Raw genomic sequence first — 16727 nt, forward strand, 5'->3', positions numbered from 1 at the left:
ATCTCTGGAAGAGAAATTTTTATGCTACAGATTTTGTTTTGTTTGTACATACTTAAAGTTGAGAGACCGGGTGGGTGTCACCCCAAAATAGGTGACACCGGTGCGGACCGCTTTTTAACGACAAACTATGGTTTGTTTGTAATAAGTATTTATCCTTCGACAAGACGGCGTCGCACTTGACGAAAATAAAAAAAATCACTGGCGCTTCAGCGGCGCTTATTTAGGTCTAGGCCTCAGATTTCTGAATTTAATGATCAATGTAAAATTTGCCTGATAAAGGTCATCGACTTTTTGTGTCTAATGCATTTTGCAGTTTCCTCACAATGTTTTCCTTCATCGTTTGAATGTAAAATGCGCAGATAGTTCATTGGTACAAAGTCAGAGATCGAACCAACGACCTCAGTATTGATAGCACGCTGCCACTGGCCCAACACTGTAAAATAATAATTTTTTTTTGAACAATTGTTTAAAATTGTAACGTTAAAATTTTCTCGTTAATTAGGTTCTAAAACATTTTATAGGCCGGCAACGCACACGTGCGCCCTCTAGCATCGCGTCTATGGCACTATCACTTTACAGGTGAGCCTCTTTCCCGTTTGCCCCCTGTTCTATAAAAAAAAAACATATTCCACGTTTTCAGCAGAGGAATGGTTACCATCCAGGAAGTTGTCAATCCAATTAATTACGCAAACCTTTGTGGCCTGTCATCTACTTACGTCAGAACTAAGACATTTTCCCATTAATTAATAAAAATTGGCTTTTAAATAGAATAAATATGGCCCATTTTAGGGCATGCCTCAGATTTCTGTATATGTTTTATGAATAATACAGTGCGTGACACATGTAAGGCAAGCTGGTTTTCGAAATTAATTAATAATAATTAATCATAAATTTCTTGAAACTTACAATAAACTTAGCATTTTATTCAGAAATAATTGTTATATTTTCAAGGACCTCTAAAATAAAAATTAGATACAGATATCACTTATTCCACGTCATTTAATTTGTCACAAAATCCTTACTCATCGGCAAAGAAGACAGAGGGTGTAGGCCGAGAGAAAAAGCCGGCAACACTTAGTATTTTCTTTTATTAACATAGCTTTTACACATTTAAAGAAAACACTATTTTACCGGAAGCTAGGAAAGCGAAACGTCGGATAAATTTAAAATTATGTTAAATAATTATAAGTTTACAATAATACAAAGCTTCAATCCGGTAAAAAAGTGTTTTCTTTAAATAACACTTATTTTAAAACAAATATTGCAAATTAATTAGAAGTAGCCTAGCACTAATCCCAGGCCCTTGTATCAACAAGATAATTGTTAACTTTATAGTAAGCCTTTTTACACAGCTTTTCTTTAATACATTTAAATACATATACTCTCTAGGACCCTTCCAACTGGCTTCTGGCATCTTAAGCATTTTTCTTTCAATCCACCCGATCAACTTAGTATCGATTTAGAACTTAGTTAACCTTGCTTCTCTATTTGTTCATGCGAGTGGTGTGGCCCATATTTTATATTATTGTTAACATTACTAGTGTATTGACAACCTTTTCATGTGATGTGTTTCTTAGGTGTTCAGCCTGCCATGAGTCATCATGTCGATTTTAATGGTCTAAAACAATAATTACACAATGTTTTCCTACCCCATTTAAGCGAATGTAAAATCAATAAAATAATAATTGAACCCCATTTAGTCATTGAAACATCGTTAAAATAGATTACTTAACACTTTATACATATATGGTTTTTCAAAGACTTGTTATAGACTTTCTCCAACTGTTTCGTCTCTCTCTTCTTCTATTTCTCCCAATCTCTACCATTCCGTAAGCTCATCAGCCCACCGCACAACGGCGACCTCTCTGTCTTGGTGGCTCTTAATACCTTATTACCCTGTTTGTCCATCGGGAACGTTGTGGCCCGGTTTTTATTATGATTATCATTACCAGTGTCTCGTGAACCATTTAGGTCCATTCGCTATCACGATATTATGTCAATCCTATAGGTAAAATCATCAGCCCAGTGCCTGACACATATCGACTGGGTTCATTGGCTTTTGTGACCTCGGGGACAGCCCCAATGATAAAGCTACTGGCTAACACTGGTCCTGCCCACTTACCCAGTTATATCAAAAAACCTTAGTGTAAAAGTTCTTGAATATGATGGTCACCCTACAGAATATTGTCCCCAAAGCAAATCATGGTCATCCCATATTCAAATAGGCTTATACATGTTAATGTGATCGAATTTTGATAAAGGGGAAACATTTCTGTCGCCGTTCAAATTCTAATACATTGAAGGAGCTGGGACCAGCTTCATCAGGACTAAAGGGATTTCCATTAGTTTCACTGAGCTTTTTAAGGCAGTTTTTGACGCGCACTATGTGGAACCAGCTGCCCACTGAAGTATTTCCAAATCGACTATGTCTTTCAAATTTTTCCTATGGTTCCTGCTGGTCTGGGAGTGTCCATGGGCGGCGGTATCACTTTACATCAGGCCAGCCTGCCAGTTAATGGAGAAGCTGGGTTTTAATGATGAGAAATATAACATTGAGTTCTAGAAAGGAGCATGCAGCGGCAATAAAATTATGTTTTAAATAGTGAATTGGTTAATAAATTTTTATTGTCATGTTGTGTTCCGTCAGAAACGCATTTCGTGACAGTTGTCATTATCATTATATGTCACGGGGCGGTGTTAATCCGATCAGACATTAACATTGTTCATTTGTTCTGTGACATAATGACAATGACAGCTGACAGCTGCGCCATTACTCTGACATAAACATAAATAATAAATAAGCTATTAATAGATAATTATTTCCAGATTTCAACAATAAGGACAAATCAATATCAATTCAAAGTTTATAGTACGCATCTCAAGCCTCAGGTCATCTACCCGGCTTAAAGATTAGGGATGCGCTCGTATCGATTTTTATAAATACTAATCCGGTACATCCCTGCATTTGCAATCCCTGCAATTTTTCGTAGATTGAGGCTGCGTTGTTGCGAGTTTGCGATTTGCCAGATCCTATGCATCATCCCCTGCATATTTCAACTATACCGAGGCAAAACACTAAATGAACTGTTGTAGATCCAACAAGCAGATGGGAGATTTTAGTATTCATATTACATGAAAAAAAAATGACAAACACTCGAAAAAAATCAAAGTACAGACACCAAAATAGATGAGTGTTATCAACTGCAGCTACAAAGTCTTTTTCACCACTAAGAAGTGTAAAAAGTTATTTGCGCTCCACAATCCGCCAGCAAAAACTTCGAGCGCTCTCGCATCTCTCTCTCTCTCTTGCATGTACCTATAAATCTTAATGTATTACGCGGTTACACGACGTTTTGACTGCTTATAATTATGCGTTGTTTTTATAATAATTCAATTATTTTTGGCCTAATTTTTTTAATTTATTGGTCGTTAGCTGACCTGGCAAACGTCGTCTTGCCAAACTACTACCTTTAACTCAGCGCCATCTGTTAGAATTGTATCAAATAATAAACAAATGTTAATGTTATCGTAATTTTAGTAAGGATGCCTATTTTTTTGAAAATGAAATATAGCCTATGTCACTCAGGAATGATGTAGCTTTCCAACAGTGAAAGAATTTTTCAAATCTGCCAAGTAGTTTCGGAGCCTATTCAATTCATACAAACAAACAAACAAAAAATCAAACCTTTCCTCTTTATAATATTATTATTTATTGGTCATAAATAGCGGATGGCACATAGTAGATTCAGACGGCCAGTGCATGGTGTACTTCGGACAATTGAGGGACTACCAGAAATTGACCAAATTACAGTTATTTGGTCAATTTTTGGACTTAGTATAAAAAAAAAAAATACTTTTATTTTGGAACATAAGATCTTCTAGGTATCACTTATTCCACGTCAATCAATTCAAACTTGTAGGCATCCCTACTCATCAGCAAAGAAGACAGAGGGTGTAGGCCGAGAGAAAAAGCCGGCGTAAAAAACTCTCGGTACTCTTATAAAAAAGCAAATCATCAAACAATAACAACAATATCATTATCTTAGCCTGTGCTAATGATACTAAAAAAATATTCTAGATTTTAATTGTGAATTATAAAAAAAAATATGTTTATTATAGAACCTAAGATAGACATCACTTATTCCACGTCATTAAAATTGACCCTGTATCATCCCTACTCGTTATATATATTTCTAATACACTATGTTGTGCTTGTATATAAACTATATAGAAATACTATCAATGTAAAATAATTTTAATTTTATTATCGACCACGCCCCATCACTAGACGGCGCTGGAAGGGACAATCCTGTATAATTATCCGGGTTCTATTTATCGATAATTCGATACTAAAGAGCATTCATTAGACAACTACGTCACTTTACCAAATTACGTCATTTTCAAGTCGTTTACAACTGAGCGTTTTTTAATAATTATTATTTGTTTATTGCAAGAATATGGTACAAAATGTTAAGAACTTGCGAACTGGTTGTAAATATAAATTTACGATTAATTTAATTTGTTTTTCTTGACGTTCATAAGTGTAAAAGTTTACCTATATGAATAAAGATATTTTGATTTGATTTGATTTGATAAGGTTCTACAATCGTAAGTCGTTCGCATATTCTGGCACAAAATGGCAAATTTATCTTAAATTTACATTTGACATTATTAGTTAGTTAGTTAGACGTTTGCAAATGCAAGGACTGGTGCGATGCCATCTTGTCTAATCCAAGTGTTTTTGAAATTATAATTAAATTTGACTTTGAAGCCAATTAACAAAATTAAATCACTTGTATATTTTCTATAAAGTAAATAAGAGGCGCAATTACCCTTTAAGGGTCAGATTTCTGAATCTGTGTAATAATTTTTATATATGTTCACGTCAGTAATGAACTTCTTTGTCAATTAATTATTACTAAGGTAAAAGCCCCAATAGATGATTATGTACCAGTGTATGATCACTCCATGTATTTGTATATCTATATTTACACTATGTACACACTGTATACGTACTAATGATAACATAAATAAATAAAAAATCCGCGTTTACTGCACAAGACGTTTTGCGACAGAATTGCCATCTAAAGTTCTAATATGTACTGAACGAATACATCAACCAACAGGGTGTATTTTTTCTCGATATTCGTTTCTCACTCTTTTTCTATCGCTCTCTCCCTTTTCTTACACAAAAACGCTGCACATGTTCGTGACGTTCCGTACAAAAATTTACCCTCATGCGCCTAAAGACTATAGCTATACTAACAACATATGGACTAATTAATTCGTCTGAAATAAATGATTTTTATTTTTAAAGAAGTTTCACTTCAAAAAATCAGTGGCGTTAAAATCTTTTTAGTCCTGGGCCTCAGATTTTTATCTGTTTCATGATCTCAATGACATACGCCATCGTGCTGGATCTAAGGCACGCCGATTGCCGGCCTAACGCCATTTTCTTTCACTTTTCGATAGACTTGCAACGAATAAATATTCGGCAGTATACGGCATACCGAATATTCGGCGAGGCCCCTGACCGAATAGCCGAATATTCGGCAAAAGTATTCGGCTGGATTTTAGCGCCAAAAACTTGTACAGACGTGATTGTTTCACGCTCCTTTGTCTTGTTCTAATGTACTCATCGCTGTTGCTCTGCGCGGTATATGTATTGCTAACGCATTGCATGTCTACTTAATTATTGATTATAAAAGAAATGAAAACCTTACCCTTCCAAATTTTCATTACCACAATAATTCAAATACATAACCCTCCATTTTTCCAATTCAGGAGATAATTATGTACCTGTTTTATGTACCAATGACTACTTAAATGATTATAACAGAAATGAAAATAAGAATATATACGTAATCAATCGATTTGAATTTTTCATTTTACCAATTATTTAACTATGACAAAATATAATTGAAGTATTCGGTATTCGGCCGAATATAATAAAAGCCGAATAGGCCGAATACCGAATAGTAACTGAATATTCGTAGCAAGTCTATTTTTCGAGCGAATGTTTGCGCACTTTAATAAAGTCCATTGGTGCATCCTCAGGATTGAACGTACGACCTCAAGTGAACCTACAACAACACTCAAATATATACTTACTTTTCTAAGCTAAAATGTATCAGAATCTCTCTAATGGATGCGTGCGAAGTGGATATAAACCGTTCAACTCCTAAATGTAAAATGTCTTTTAAAAGCTCTTATTAAGAGGTTAAGTTTAAGTTCAGAATTAGTTGTGTTTTTGAAGTTAAACCTCTTTTGGCGCGATGGAGAAAAATGATGAGTGTGAATTTTTACGATGCACGTACCGACACCTAAATTCGACATCGTAAAGTTAGGTCTAGGTGGCATGGAAATCGATAACTATGTTCGAGTTGTATATTCTAGTATTCTTATATTTAGAACACGTGTTTCGTAACAATACAATTAATCAGTGTGAATATTTAAATATTATTTTGGTGTTTTTAAATTAATTTCATATACGACGGTGATAGTATTTACCAATAATTTATTTATTAAAATAAAATCTTTTTGATTAATTTTAATATTTATCGTTAATCACTACTACATTTTAGTATTTTTTTTGCATACGCCAAAGAAGTATAACTTCTAACGCGTGTACATAAGTACGCACTCTCTGTTTTTTGCTCGCGTTATTAATGACATTATAAATTAATTACTGAAGTGAAATTTCTTTATCGGCGTTGGAAAAAAAATCTCCGTCACATTTTTCGGTTACACGTCACATTTTTCGGTTACCCGCCATCTTTTTCGTACATCTTTTTAGGTACAAGTACCTACAACGGTTGATTCGAAGAGACTCGAAGCCATCAATAACAAAAATACATTTGTATTGATATAATAACGATAGCAATGATAGTAATAATTATGTTTCAATTAATGAAATTCTGTCTTTATGGTAATCTTATCTTAGTAGTAATAAGGTAAAATGAAATTATTGTATTATTTGTATTAAACTTTAACTAATTAATATTTAACCAATTTCGTTAAGTTTTCGAAAAATATAGTCATAAAGAAGGTTCACTTCTTACGTACGCACGCATTTAAAAAAATATATTTATTGTTTAAATAAAATCCTATAATGGTAATTAGTTTAATTCGTCCCGAAACTTTGTCCCTATCTCAAAGCATAATTGCTTGGGGATAATTCCCCATTGAAATTAATTCAAATGCCATTAATCAGCACTCAATGCACACCTGAGTTTTGTTAAGTCATTTGGATTTAGATTTTTAGCTTTGGCTTGAGGCCTTTACCTGCAGAGGAGTTTTTACACAGTGAAGAATAATGCGTTGTAGTCAATCACCTAAGGACGGTAGCTCATCGGAGTAAGCGGAGTACATACACAAAAAAATATGACCTTCCACAAATATAATTTTTTTTATGACAGAGATACAAAATCATAATTTCTTAGCCTATATTCCAAATCATGTCAAATATCACGAACTGCATTTGATTGCTTCGCTTTATACACTGTAATTTGTGATTTAAATTAAAAGCCAATTTAATAAAAGAAATTCTCGAAAGGAAATTATGAGTGGCTTTGAAATTACTATTTAAAATAAAACTATTAAATTCACCAGTATTATATTGGAGTTTAATACTTTTTAAACTTCTAAAAGCAATATTTTTTTGCGTTAAAATAAGTTTATTTAGAGAGTAGATTGGGCAGACGCCTAGCACCAGATACCAAGAAGACGGACGATTTTAGCCTTGACGTCCGACTATGAAACTATTATTAGTGCGAACAACTCCTTTAAAAAGTCTCCATGATAAATTACAAACCCTTCACACATTCCACACTTAAAACGTATTAAAAGAAAAACAAATATTATCTTTCATTTTTTTTTATTAATATTTTGTGTGTGTTTTGTTAGTAATTCAAGGAGAAGGTGATTAAATTTTTAAAAGCCAGATGTTTTTATAACGATGGTGTGTATCTACACTAAAACTTTTAATTCAAATTCGTGATCGATTCCTCTGTTTTATAGTAGTATATCTAAACAACTACTACTTCAATAGAAACTAAGTATATCAGGAAATTAAATATTTCTGAACGGATACTTAGTTGTGACAATTAATTTTATTAAGGTTCATTACATTTTCAGTAACAGTGAAAGCTTTTCGTGGGCGCGTCAGAGGAATTGCGATTGCGTTGCCGGCCTTTTAAGAATTGGTACGCTCTTGAAGGACCCTAAGTCAAATTGGTTCGGAAATACTTCAGTGGGGAATTCTAGGTTCCAGGCCCAAGCCGAGGTCAAAGTATCTTTAAAGACGCACTACAATAAAGCAAAGCCGCGTTCAAAGTTTGTTTGAACCTGAGCCAATATCAGGAGATTGATGAGCGTCGAAGACTGATGTCGGAGTGTAAATTAAACTCGAAAATTGACATTAATTTAGGTGCTATTTAGATAAAGTCCCCGGATTTAAATGGTTGGTTATTTAGATAGATAGATATTGATGTCCTCTACAAAACTGTAGAACATTACTTTGCTCTATTGTCTATAGTTTCCTCAGCATACGCGATTTAGTATTTTTATTGGTATTTAATACGGTAGCACAATTTTATACTAAGCTTTTCTATAAAAAGACTTTTAAATAAAATAAAAATTGTTAGACATAAGATGCGGTGGACTTTTTTTAGATATTAAAGTCCTCTACAAAAATTTTGCTGTATTGTCTACAGTTTGTGCGTAATAAAACCTTTTTAAACAAAACCCTTTGATTTTTTCATAGAATTTGATTTGATTTTGACAATTTCATGAAGAATCTCTCCCTCCATGGTAATGATGATGTGAGGAAATAAGATGTAAGGAAGAAATTTAAGGACGCGGGAAGACTTTCATTTTAATTAGCATTTAGTATTCCTTTAAAATATTAAGTTGTTATATTTAATTTTCAATTCTTAAAAGGCCGCCGACACACTCGTCAGCCCTCTGGAATTAAGAGTGTCTATAGGCGGTATAGCCTCTTATCATCAGATGATACTTCTAGCCGCTAACCCCAGTTGTATAAACAAGTACCAATTCTTAAAAGGCCAGCAACGCACTCGCCAACGCTCTGGCATTGAAAGTGTCCATAGGTGGTTAATTTAGTTTTTAGTAAAAGCCTCCTGCGCGTTTGCCTTCTGTTCTATAAAAAAACAATTATTAAAAGGCCGACAACGCACACGCTACCTCTCTGCCATTGAGTGTATATGAGCGGTATCATTAAACCATATGCCAGTTTACCCCTTGTTCTATAAGTACCAATTTATATAAGGCCGGCAGCGCACTCGTCATGCCTCTTGCATTGAGAGTCGCCATGGGCGGTATCATTGACATCAGGTTAATCTCCTTTTGCCCAAACAGAAAAAACCTTACCTCGTTAAATCTACGAATGAGAGATCGGACGCTGCTCTTCACTGTTGGTGTATGGGTGGCTGGTGAGCGTCTTATCATATGCCGATCGGTGACTGTTCCCAGCACACCCTCACCACCAAGATCCAGTGTCACTTGACGTAGATAATCTATTGGTGGGACCTGGAACAAGGAGAAAATTCCGTTTAATTCGAATTTAATAATAAAAAAATCCTCCACTGGTGAAGGCCGCCTTCAAGGAACTCCATATATGTTTGTCAAGCTGAATCCAGGTCGATCCAGGTGTTTTTATAGCCACCCATTTCGTAAGCGTTCCTCTGTATCATTTTCCGATACATCCTCTCAAACAGATAGCTTGTCTGACAGTCTTGCTGCATGCCGTGCTCATCTCCTCAAACTCCTCTTTAGAACATAGTTTTGCCATTGGGAGCTTTCGCAATATTGTGTCTTTTTTATTATTTTTTAGACCCCTTACAAAAGATCTGGTTTTTTTGTGTGTGTTCGAATCACAGCTGAGCGTCTCTTTTCTATTCATGCTTAAGTCCAGATAGTAAAGAAGACTTCGTGAGGACACATTTGACCTAACCAACATGTGTCAGGCAGAGAAGGAATAACTGTTAAACAATGATCACGAGACATATACAGAAGATAGAATTGACCAAGAGGTTCCAGCAGTGCTGGCCTAGTGGATTCAACTTGTGACCATCATTCCTGAGGTCGTAGGTTCGAGCCCCGGCTGTGCACCAATGGGCTTTCTATTTCTGCTTAACATTCGCTTGAAATATGAAGGATTGTTATCCTTCATCGTGAGGCAACCGGCTTGGCTTAAGCCCACATCTAAAAAGGCCAATGATTTTTTTTTATTTCTTCTCTAACTTCTAATTTCTACTTAAACAAATCAAATCAAAAGCATTTATTTAGGTAACATTGTGCACATATGAACGTTAAAAAGCTTGCTTCTAATTTTACATTTACTGGCAGTTTCCCAATCAAGGGTTTAGAACGGAAGAGAAGAAGTGGTGATGAACTCTCCACCACCCTTTTTTTTAATTTTCAAGAATCATAGCTTCCAAAAGTTTTTTGTCTCGTTCCTATCGGTGCCTATTTACGTATTCTTCTTTTTTTGAAGAAGGAGAAGTAAGATTAAATCGATTTTCTTGAAAAGGAGTCATTATGATGGGGAGGTCAAACCAGTTGTTAAGTAACACTTCTCATGAACACTTACATTACCTTAGTCTTCTCTTCATGCATCTTATGTGGAGTTTTTCGATCAAATAAAATAATGCACCACTAGATGCTAGATGCTGACATACTTATAAAACGCGCTATCGTTATTATTTTTAAATATCGGAAACTACACAGACAGCGTTACTTTTGCCAGAAAAAAATCCGAGTTAGTTTTCTTCAAAAATTGGTCTTAAACTGTATCCTCCTGATGGATACCATTATCTTTACCATATAAGTAATAGCAATAAAGTATGAATGTATATGAAAATCCCTAGAAAACCTACTACCTACTTGCTGAACATCTAACAATATTCAATTATCTTTCTTACTTTTATTGGCCATTAACCACGCATCGGTGGTTCAAAGATAGTAGAGCGTATTCTAGCGACTTAATTTTCCCTTCAAAACTTATAAGGTTTTGTGGTAATTTCGTATGTCTCGAAAATAAAGAAATATGAATAAGAAAAATTAAAAATAAATGGACCAAGCAATAAAAGTGTTGTGTATTAAAACCTTGCATCTAAAAATAACCTTAATTTATTTTATTTATTTATTTATTCACACTTCGTTGCTAGAAAGAAACACAAATAACACAATATATATAAATTACAAGGGATGCAGAGGGCGGCCTTATCGCTAACAAGCGATCTCTTCCAGGCAACCCTAGTAAGAAAAGAAAACAATAAATAAAAAAAATGATGAGTGCAAGTAGTGCATAACCAGAAGTTATATGAAAAACAAAATATATTTATATTAATCTATAGAACCTTAATCTAGAAAAAATAAAAAATAAAAAAACTAAAAGTAAAATGGTAAAAGGTTGATAAAAAATATGAAAAAAAAAATACGAAAGAATGAAAAAAAAAGTCGTTTGCAATTGTGTTGACAGTTTATAGGTATATATATTTGTCAAATGTGCGGTTTGACAGTGACTTATTTTAATTTGTACTTACCTATCTGACATGAGTTGACAATTGTCTGTTTTTTATATTTAAATTCGACTTGATATAAATTTAAAAATAGTATATTTATGAAAGAAATATGACCCCAAGCTTGAAGGTCATGGTCTACAAGATACCAACGAAACTGTTTTCAAAGCAAATAAGTGAACTTGAGGCGAAGTTGGCAACTCAAACACATGCTAACCTTGTTAATGGTATCTATCCTGAGAGGCCTAATGTGTATATGTTATATTTTACATTTATGTAATAAATATATGTATAATAATATGTTTATTATCAGGACATTGATATTTTCCACCCCAAAAAAATGTGACGAGAAGACTCTGATTTTGTTTAAATTTTTATGAATTACTTGTTTTCTGTTTCATATAATATATTATATTGATTATATTTGTAATCTGTTTTGGCTTTCTGTATAGTCTTTTGTCTTATAACATGTATACGTATAAGCTGTAAGATTACTTAACATTAAATAAAACAAAAATATATAAAACCTTATTTAATATTATATATAACACATTCATTTGTAATAATATCTTTCAATGGGATAGTGTGTGGCCAAATATGGCGCGGCCACAGATCATACCGAATTGAAATATGTCACTGTTAAAGTACTAATACAATAACAGTAAAGTTAAACACTTAGCACTTAAAATGTCGAGTACTTTAGTAAATTTTACTAAATTATGTAAATTTAATAACATAAATATTTCTCTATATTTTAAAAATTTTCAAGAACCAAATTACGCAAAATATACTTTTCATCAATAGATGGTGAATAAAGAAATTAATTATTATTTTTATTTATTATTAATTACACCGCAACAATAGTTCATATCTAATATCAAATTGTCTACCACATTAATGGTCAATCATACTCACAAATTAATGTGATAATTATTACCAAAACGTTGAGTTACCTATGTATTAAATTTTCATTTATTTAAATAGTAATTTATGTGATTACTAGCGGATCCGACAGACGTTGTCCTGTCTACACGTCTTTAATTTCAAAATTTCAATTTTTAATAAGCCATTTTGATGAAAATTATTATTCAAATGTTATGACAATATCTAACGATCCAGCACATGGTCACACACGATATAACACAATGATAACAAAACTTTTTTTAAATTTCGGGACAGACTAAAATTAAAATTCGAATATTATTTAAAATTTGACACTGCGATGGTAGCGCCGTCTGTCGGATCCAATGTAAAACATTCCAAAATCAACAACAACTGATAAATTGAAAATTAATTAAAAAAACATTGTCCAGCGGACTAAATTGTGAATCTAAACCATTCCCAGATCCCCTTGAACACACACAAAAAATTTCGTCTAAATCGGTCCAGTCGTTTAGGAGGAGTTCAGTCACATACACACGCACACAAGAAATATATATATTAAGATTATTTGCAAATACAAACTTATTATATTATAGCAATGATTTACTAGATTATAATCATAATAATTTACCGAATAATTGATAAATGTGACCATAATTGCCTAGTTTTGTTATTAATGCAGTAAGTTTAAATTTATTTAAATAGTAATTTACGCTTAATTGTTTATTTTTATTCATTAAAAAGTAATGACAAAAAATAGGACGGGAGAAAATTACCGCCAACTATCGTGAAATAAAACATGATAAATGTACTTTTATCTCCTTCTTACACGTATGGATAGTCGTTAGAAAATAAAGGACCACCATATTCTGACATTTTTGTTATCGACGCTTTAGTTTCTATTCTAAAATGCAATTTGTATTTATTTTAACCAAACAGTGGTAAGTATCTGTCTCTTTTTGTCACAGCGTAAACACAATTTGATAGAAATAGACTTTCGACTTTCGTTAATATTTTGTTTTTGTATTGAAATAATGAAAATTACAAAGAAATAAGCTGACTAGGTAAAACCATTTGGATATTTTGAATATCACAATACTAATATCGGTAATAATGGGAGTTGGTGGTGAAATAAAAATGATAATATAAACAAATATTCTGCTATACACAGAACCCCCTGCATTTTGGAGAGATTTCATGACAAATACAACAAAATTCTATACATAGCACTTACTGGGCGATAAATTGATACAAAAGTTTATCCAAAACTTCAAAAGTAATAAGCTTCGACCCTCGTCTAATGTTTTGTCCCTTTCTAATCAATATAGCAGAAAGAGATAGATATACGTTGCATGATTTTCATGTAAGACTGAATAAAACTTCTAGATTCTTGTTTTATGATATATTGTTAAAAAATGTCATATTAGTTCTGTGTATATATTATGTAGTTATGATAATACAAACATTTTTCTGTGGTTTTTGAAGAAACCTTCTGTTTTGCGGCCATAAATATGTCCACAAATATTACGTACCTAATATGTATGTCAAATAGACAGTAATTACAATTGGCGATGAAAAAGAGTGGCGAAGAGTTTATTGCCAGTTCTTCTCTTCTGTTCCCTTGATTTGAGAAATGGCAGTAAATGTAAAATTAGTAGCATTGCATATATATATCTCTTTTGACGTTCACAGGTGTACATTGTGTTACCTATATGAATAAATGATTTTGAATTGAATTGCAAAGAAAATATTTATTTCCCATGTCGTTAAATGTCAAAGGATGTACATTGGTGCACAACTGGGAAACGAACCTACGATCTCAGTGATTCGAGTCCCACGCTAAAGCCACTAGGCTAACACTATTTTTTTTAATATTCTCGAATTATCCAAAAATATTGACGTGGTCAAAATTACTTTCATATAGAAACCTAAATTCTTTGAGTATGAAACAAGGTCATTTTCAGATAAATCCCGACCCCCAGAGGGTAACCATGATTTTTAGATTTAAAATACTTTATTTTAATTTAACTTTTCGTCTCTGTCTGTGTGTAAAAGTGACGAAATTGTCTAAAATATTATTGAAGTGAAACTTCTTTATGAGGGTAAAATTTTTACGGATGAAACGCAATAATAATTAGCGTCACTAAGATTTGCAGCGTTTTGGTCGAAGAAAAGGGAGGGAGCGATTAGGACCGATTGAGAGAGAGTGAGAAAGGGCGAACCGAGCAGGAAGGAAATAGCCATGGAGTGATAATAGCGAGGAAGGATGTGAGAATGATCGAGAGAGAGTGACATTTAAGATAGAGCGAATGTCACATTCAGAGAGGGAGCGGGAGAGAGCTATAGTGAGAAAAGTTGAGAAACAGAGTATAAGGGAGATCGTGAGAAACACGCTATTGGTTGATGTACCTATTCGTTTAGTAGAACTTATAGTACTTGGCAATTCTCTCGCATAACGACTTGTGCAGTAAACGCAGATTTTGTATTTATTTCTATTATCATTAGCACGTATACAGTGTGTAAACCGTGTGAATATAGATATACACATAGAGATAGCACAGATATATTAACAAAATTTATGAGTATATCTAATGCCACAGAGCAGTGTTGGCCTAGTGGCTCCAGCGTGCGACTCTCATACCTGAAGTCGTATATTCGATCTCGGGCTGTGCACCAATGGAGTTTCTTTCTATGTGCGCATTTAACATTTGCTCGAACGGTGAAGGAAAACATCTTGAGGAAACTGACATGTCTTAGATCCAGAAAGTAGACGACGTGTGTCAGGCACTGGAGGCTGATCACCTACTTGCCGATTAGATTTAAAAATAATCATGAAACAGATTCAGAAATCTGAGGCTAAGAACTAAAGAGGTTGTAGTGCCATTGATTTTTTATTTATTTATTATCTAATGCCTCAAATCATACTTACCCTACATGTAAGCCACAGTGATGCGGGGTTTAAAATTAGACGAGATCAATACTTTTGCTTTCCGGTTTAAACTAGTTTTTTAACATTGTGTTTTTGACATTTCAAAAGACGTCTTTATGATTCTCTTACTCCTTATATGGAAATTGTATTTAACAACAAACTCCCAAGCGAAGTTAGAGATTTATCACTAAATAAATTCAAAGCTCTCGAAATAATGCTTTTTATAAATTTGACTTATTTAAACGGTTTAGTCATTTATTCATTTAAATCAAGGCTACAACTTCTTTAGGTCTTGGCCTCAGATATCTGAATCTGTTTCATGATCAATTTTTAAATTTAATAGGCAAGTAGGTGATCAGCCTCCAGTGCCTGACTCACTCGACTTTTTGGGTCTAAGAGTTGTCGGTTTCTTCACGATGTTTTCCTTCACCGTTCGACAAAATGTTAATTGCGCTCCGAGAAAATGAGAGATAATCCATTGGTACAGCCCGGGATCGAACCTACGACCTCAGGTATGAGAGTCGCACGCTGAAGACACTAGGCCAACACTGCTCATACATAATATTTGCCTAAATATATTGCGAGGGAAAGGTAAGTATATTCATTGCCTGGAATCTCTCAGATTCCTTACATTTTAAATTATAGATTGCACTCGCACCTTTGGTGTTAAATGTCCATATACTGTATCACTAAACAGCAGATAAGCCCCCTGTCTCATTGACCCCTGTTCTTAAAAATATAATACTAATTGATTATGTTTCCTTTGGAGTTTTGGGTCGTGGGGTTTATGTGCGCAGCTAATCAAAGATTTGGGTTGCTTGGTGGTTCTGGTTATTTCTTCAGCGTAAGTATCGCAATCGAAAAGCTAGTATTAAAGCAAAAAAAAAGAATCTATTAAAAAAAATATGTATAGGACAAACGAGCAAACGGGCAAGCTCACTTGATGTTAAGTGATACCGCCGCCTATGGACATTCTCAAGGACATACGGCTCGCGAGTGCGTTGCCGGCCTTTTAAATTATTAAATTTTTTTATATATATATATATTGTAAATACTGTATTTTTGTGTTGGAAAGACATATATGCATTTTGATAATGAAAAGTTATATACATAAGTATTTACTTTAAGTTACATACTTGATAAAACAATTTATATTCTGTGTCTGTCAGCCTCAGGGCGACTTCCTCTGGAAAATGGAGAAGTGTCCTCAGAGACGCCAGCTCCTCATAGCTGTCTTCAACACCTGCAGATCCTGGAATTAAAAAAAAACATGCGAACATTAGATTGTACCACCAAAACATTATTGTATCATATTCTTGCAAATAAATATTATTATTATAACAATTTTAGTAAACCAAAACACGCATCTAGAT

General features: G+C 33.6%; 1 protein-coding gene across 1 annotated transcript in view; it reads right to left on the reverse strand.

The window, feature by feature from the left end:
• LOC110996604 (1-phosphatidylinositol 4,5-bisphosphate phosphodiesterase epsilon-1-like) overlaps positions 1-16727 on the reverse strand; it is a 114910-nt gene that overhangs the window by 63837 nt on the left and 34346 nt on the right. Inside the window, exons 3-4 of the mRNA XM_045633642.1 lie at positions 16491-16606; positions 9391-9549 (exon numbers count right to left, since the gene is read on the reverse strand). Coding sequence (XP_045489598.1) covers positions 9391-9549; positions 16491-16606 — 275 coding nt within the window. The remainder of the gene's footprint in view (positions 1-9390; positions 9550-16490; positions 16607-16727) is intronic.

The sequence above is a fragment of the Pieris rapae genome, chromosome 24 (genome assembly GCF_905147795.1).
Source record: "Pieris rapae chromosome 24, ilPieRapa1.1, whole genome shotgun sequence".
In the NCBI taxonomy this organism is placed as follows: domain Eukaryota; kingdom Metazoa; phylum Arthropoda; class Insecta; order Lepidoptera; family Pieridae; genus Pieris; species Pieris rapae.